Source organism: Ascaphus truei, unplaced genomic scaffold (genome assembly GCF_040206685.1).
Source record: "Ascaphus truei isolate aAscTru1 unplaced genomic scaffold, aAscTru1.hap1 HAP1_SCAFFOLD_819, whole genome shotgun sequence".
NCBI classification, from domain to species: domain Eukaryota; kingdom Metazoa; phylum Chordata; class Amphibia; order Anura; family Ascaphidae; genus Ascaphus; species Ascaphus truei.
The window spans coordinates 163,954-169,953 of record NW_027457155.1 but is presented as its reverse complement, the minus strand read 5'-3'; the positions used below and the strand labels follow the sequence as shown (position 1 = coordinate 169,953).

The 6,000-nt window shown below is 53.6% G+C and overlaps 1 protein-coding gene across 1 annotated transcript in view; it reads left to right on the top strand.

Annotated features, from left to right (window-relative positions):
- Positions 1–948: 948 nt before the first annotated feature.
- LOC142486337 (large neutral amino acids transporter small subunit 3-like) overlaps positions 949–6,000 on the top strand; it is a gene marked incomplete at its 5' end in the record, with an annotated part of 32,927 nt that continues 27,875 nt past the window's right edge. Inside the window, 3 exons of the mRNA XM_075584965.1 lie at positions 949–1,112; positions 3,692–3,850; positions 4,624–4,747. Coding sequence (XP_075441080.1) covers positions 949–1,112; positions 3,692–3,850; positions 4,624–4,747 — 447 coding nt within the window. The remainder of the gene's footprint in view (positions 1,113–3,691; positions 3,851–4,623; positions 4,748–6,000) is intronic.

Below are 6,000 nucleotides of genomic sequence, written 5' to 3'. Positions count from 1 at the left end.
AGAGGGGGAGGTACAGGTAAGGGGGATAGAGGGGGAGGTACAGGTAAGAAATGAGAGAGGATGGAGGCAGTGCAGGGGGTGAGAGGACGGAGAGGGGAGGTAAAAGTTAGAGGAGAGAGGAGGGAGGGGGTACAGATAGAAAACAGGGAGGTACAGGTGAGAGAAGGGGAAGAGGTGAGGTACAAATGAGAGAGGGAAGATATGGGTGAGAGGCGATAGAGGGAAGAGAGGGGGAGGGAAACGTTATTGGCACCAGTGAGAGAGCAGGAGAGAGTAGATACAGGTGAGAGAGGGGGAGAGAGTAGGTACAGGTGAGAGAGGGGGAGAGAGTAGGTACAGGTGAGAGAGGAGGAGAGAGTATGTACAGGTGAGAGAGGAGGAGAGAGTAGGTACAGGTGAGCGAGGGGAGAGAGTAGGTACAGGTGAGAGAGGGGGAGAGAGTAGGTACAGGTGAGAGAGCAGGAGAGAGTAGGTACAGGTGAGAGAGCAGGAGAGAGTAGGTACAGGTGAGAGAGGGGGAGAGAGTAGGTACAGGTGAGAGAGGGGGAGAGAGTAGGTACAGGTGAGAGAGGAGGAGAGAGAAGGTACAGGTGAGAGAGGAGGAGAGGGAAGGGAGAAGTGAGCAAATGAGGAGATAGGAAGGGTAAGAGAGGTACAGGTGAGAAAGTGGGGAGAGACTGGGCAGGCAGTAATGAGATGGGGAGAAGAAGATAAATATTAGGTAGGTGAGGGGACAGGGGAGTGATATGGAGGCGAGAGAGCGGGATATACAAGGGGGGATGGAGAGAATGAAAAGGGAAGGGAGGAGAGAAAGAATGGGAGAGGGAGGAAACAGGAGAGAACAAGGTAAACAGATGGAGAGAGAGAAGTCATAGTGAAAGATAAGGAGACGATGGAAGAGGAGTGAGGCTGTAACGAGGAATAATCCCCCACCCCCTCCCCCGGCAGTATCCGTCTCCGGCTCAGCTGCTGCGGGAACCCCAAGGTGGAGCAGGCAGAGCTGGAGCGATCTCAGAAATCCCTGCGGCACAGGTTCCAGGAATCACTGAGGGACACAGAGCGATATCTGAGCCGCAGGAGGGATCTGAGCTTCAGGCGGCCGCAGAGTAAGGGTAAGCAGCAGCCTGCAGTGCACACTCACACCACCGGGGACAGCAGTGCGACACTGAGAATGTACTCTGGGTGCAGAGCCAGGAGCAGCCACAGGGGGTCACCAGAGACAACATATACTAAGTAATACCAGGACTAACCACCAGGGTCACCAGAGACAACATATTCTAAGTAATACCAGAAATAACCACCGGGGGTCACCAGAGACAACATATTCTAAGTAATACCAGGACTAACCACCGGGGGTCACCAGAGAGTGGTACCCACAGAGTATAGTCTACAGCAGGACTGCACAATTTATAAAGTGAAACGGACCAAACGTCTCCAAGGAAAGAAGATTCATTCAAATTACCTGGTCCAATTCCCGGTGTCGGTTCCCTGTCACCTTGGCAAGTCACTTTATCTCCCTGTGCCTCAGGCACCAAAAACATAGATTGTAAGCTCTGCGGGGCAGGGACTTGTGTCTGCAAAATGTCTCTGTAAAGCGCTATGTAAAACTAGCAGCGCTATACAAGAACACGCTATTATTATTATTATTAATTATCTAATTTCCGGGTTATAAAAAAAACTCCCTCCCACGACTCTTACCTCCCCCCTCCCACGACTCTTACCTCCCCCCTCCCACGACTCTTACCTCCCCCCTCCCACGACTCTTACCTCCCCCCTCCCACGACTCTTACCTCCCCCCTGCCACGACTCTTACCTCCCCCCTCCCACGACTCTTACCTCCCCCCTCCCACGACTCTTACCTCCCCCCTCCCACGACTCTTACCTCCCCCCTCCCACGACTCTTACCTCCCCCCTCCCACGACTCTTACCTCCCCCTCCCACGACTCTTACCTCCCCCCTCCCACGACTCTTACCTCCCCCTCACGACTCTTACCTCCCCCCTCACGACTCTTACCTCCCCCCTCACGATTCTTACCTCCCCCCCTCATGACTCTTACCTCCCCCCCCCCTCCTCACGACTCTTACCTCCCCCCCCCTCCTCACGACTCTTACCTCCCCCCCCCCTCCTCACGACTCTTACCTCCCCCCCCCCTCACGACTCTTACCTGCGTCGGGGTGCGACGATCGCCATCTTTTCCCCTGAAAATTCAACTATTTCCCCTGCAGGTCCTGAGAAAAATGGGCGCACGGCGGCAAATGACGTTGCGTTGCCATGACAACACAAATAAGTGCTATGAAAAAGCACTAGATTAATTAAGCAAACATAAAATGTAAACGATACAAAGTTACCAGAGGCGCGGCTGTGAATGCAGCTGTTAGCAAGGGCAGGAAAAGCAGCGGTACTGTGGTTCAGGCAATGCGGATAGGGAAAGCGCCGCGCTCAGCTCGTCAGTGCAGGCTGCCCGCGTCTCAGCAGTTTGCAGTGTAGACCGGCTAATCCATCTCACGCCTGGCTCCGCTCACCGCCGGTCAGGGAAGGCACCCGCTCCCGGCTAACTGCCCTCAGCTTGTGCCGGTCAGGGAAGGCACCCGCTCCCGGCTAACTGCCCTCATCTTGTGCCGGTCAGGGAAGGCACCCGCTCCCGGCTAACTGCCCTCAGCTTGTGCCGGTCAGGGAAGGCACCTGCTCCCGGCTAACTGCCCTCAGCTTGTGCCGGTCAGGGACGGCACCCGCTCCCGGTATGGTGTCCAGCGGTCCCGTGGTTACACAGTGAGAGATTCACAGACTCACAGTAAAGCTGCAGACATAGAACGCTGCACCGCTCCGCCCAATCTTTGAATGAATAAGTGCAAAAAAGCACCAAAAAGGTGAATTTATTATAAAAAATACTAAATAGCAAGATATAGATGTAGAGTAAAAATGGAATAAAAAGCACACTATCTATTTCCTATCCAACGCGTTTCGTATCATAAAGATACTTCATCATGGAATCTTCATCAGGGAAACATCCCCTGATGAAGTATCTTTTATGATACGAAACGCGTTGGATAGGAAATAGATAGTGTGCTTTTTATTCCATTTTTACTCCTTGATAAAGGACATTCGTGCCTGAAACGCGTTGGAGGGATTGCACCTCCTTGGGTGATGTTTTGCACCCGACTCCCTGGCAGCGCGCTCTTTCCTCTATTTTCTAACATTGGACTGCCTGCACTGACGAGCAGAGAGCGGGCGCTTTCCCCATCAGCATTGCCTGAACCACAGTACCGCTGCTTTCACAACGCACAAGGAGCTTCTGGGAACTTTGTATCGTTTCAATTTTTCATGCAATAACCACAGCAACCACAGGGTGTCACTATTCCCATGATACTCATTATATATGTTTATGTTCACTAAGAGCCACAGCAGGGTGCCACGGTCTCCCCATGATGCTCCGAGAATATGTTCATTTAATACCAAGAGCCCCCCATGGTTTCCCTGTCACCCCTCGGTACTCATAACCAATATACCCCTGCAATACCCACAGCAGCCACTAGTTATTTGTCACTGTGACTCCGGTGTATCCCAGACAATCTCCCTTCTGCGCACTACCAAGAGCATCCACCTGGTGTCACTGTGACTCCGGTGTGTCCCAGACAATCTCCCTTCTGCGCACTACCAAGAGCATCCACCTGGTGTCACTGTCTCCCCCAGACTCTGCGTCAGCGCCTCCACCCCTATGGAGCAGTCTCCGGAGCCCGGCGTTCGTCCTGCTGCTCCTCTCCGACTCGGTGCTGCTCTGCTGGCTCCACTTCTACATCGCAGCCCTGAACCTGCAGCTCCGCAGTGGCACGGAGTATCACCGGCGAGCAGGTTAGGGTCCAGGGTCGGAGCGGGGGTGGGGGGGGGAAGAGAACCTACAGGAACCCAGATCCAGTTAGGAACACCCCCACAGCCAAATCCCAAACCCATTGCCCATAAGATTCATTCTAATCGCTGAACGAATCCCGCGGCTGCGCCATCTTTTTCATGGCCTCCACATCAGGGATTTTAAGATGAGAGAGGATATCCCTGCTTCAGCACAGGGGGCCCAATCAGACCCTGCTTCAGCACAGGGGGCTCAATCAGACCCTGCTTCAGCACAGGCAGCTCAATCAGTGCCACAGTCCACTCATTCCACCTCTGCTGAAGCAGGGATATCCTGCAAACCTGACCTGTTGGGGGTCTTTGACAGCCGGAGTTGGCCGACCATAAGACGTATCAGGAGAGGCTGAGGGGCCCTTAATATGTGCAGCGGTAAAGAGAAAAGATAGAGAGGGGGGAGGGGGGTTCATCATAGAAACTATACGTACATACAGGATTTCAGAAAGCACAGGAGGGAAGCATATCTCAGAGAGAGAGAAGAACCAGAGCTCGTGCTCTGACGCTGGAGCTGGGGAACTGTGCGGAGCTGCTTCTTCACAGGTTGGGTGGTGGAGGCATGGAATTGCACCCAGCAGAGGAGGTAGGCGCTGATAGTGAGTTCCTGCGCTGCTTGTGTTAGGGATACTAGCACTGAGCCAGTCCCCGCAGGGCATCTCCATTAGATAGATCTCAGCTGCAGGCCTGCAGAGCGTTGCACCGTTAACCCATTCCTTCCCTTCTAGACCTGTACTCCTCCATTTTCGGGGCGCTGCAGATGTTGGGCCTGCTAATTGCTCCCCTCCTCGCCATCCTGAGCAGGCGCCAACCCCTGCAGGGAGACGTCAAGAAGAGCGCAGACAGCACCCCGTAAGAGAGAGAGAGGGAAACCGGGAGAGGGGGCAAGGGGAAGAGAGGGGGGAAGGGTAGAGAGGGGGACAGAGAGAAGAGAATGGAGAGAGAGAGAAAGGGGAGGGAAAAGTGAGACTGAGAGAAGGAGAAGGGAGAGGGGGGGGGAATGAGAGAGACTGAGTGGTAGAGGTGGAGAGAGAGGGGTGAGGAGAGTGGGAGAGAGAGAGAGAGACAGAGAAAGAAGAGAGGGGGAATAGGGAGAGGGAGAGAGGGGAATATAGAGAGACGAAGAAGGGAGGGAGGGGAGGAGAGAGAAGGGAGAGAGGAGAGGAGAGAGGAGTTAGAATAGAGAGACGGGAGGGAGAGAGGGCTGAGGGGAGAGAGTGGGAGAGGGAGAAGAGAGGCAGAGAAAGGAGAGAGAAACAGAGAGACAGCGAGAAGGGTGAGAGAGTGGGAGAGGGAGGAGAGAGGAGGAAGAGAGAGACAGAGAGACGGGTGAGAGAGTGGGAGAGGGAGGAGAGAGAGAGGAGGAAGGGAGACAGAGAGACGGGTGAGAGAGTGGGAGAGGGAGAGGAGGAAGAGAGAGACAGAGAGAAGGGTGAGAGAGTGGGAGAGGGAGGAGAGAGAAAGAGAAGGAAGAGATAGAGAGACAGAGAGAATGGTGATTTGGCAGCACTGGGATGTGTAACACAGGGAGAGAGACTGAGAGAAAGTAGCATGGCCTGTGCAGCAGCACGCTGTGCCGCCCAACCCAACGCCTGGGAGTCTTATAATTGCAACCTACGTGTGTGTGTGTGTGTGTGTGTGTGTGTGTGTGTGTGTGTGTGTGTGTGTGTGTGTGTGTGTGTGTGTGTGTGTGTGTTTGCATGCACGTATCTATGTGTGTATATATGTATGTATGTATGTGTGTATATATGTATTGTGACATAGTCCAAAGATGTTAGGCAGCTTTCTGCCCCATTTTAGAGCAGAAAGTGCAGGAATAGTTAATGATCCGTTCCACAGCTTCCCATTACCTCAGGCAGCTGGATGGAAAATCCAGACCACAGATTACAATGGCTCTAGTTCTCCCTCACCTGCTCTTCTAATCACATGCACAGGTATTTAGAGCAGGGAGGTTTTGCATTTCACTCTCTCTCCTTGGAGCCTGGGGGCTGGGGGTGTCGCTACTCTCCTGCATCCAGTATCGAGGTTGACGGCCTCTCCACGTATGACAGTACCAGAGGATTTGCCTGGACCCCACGAACAGATAAGACAAAACAAATGATTAC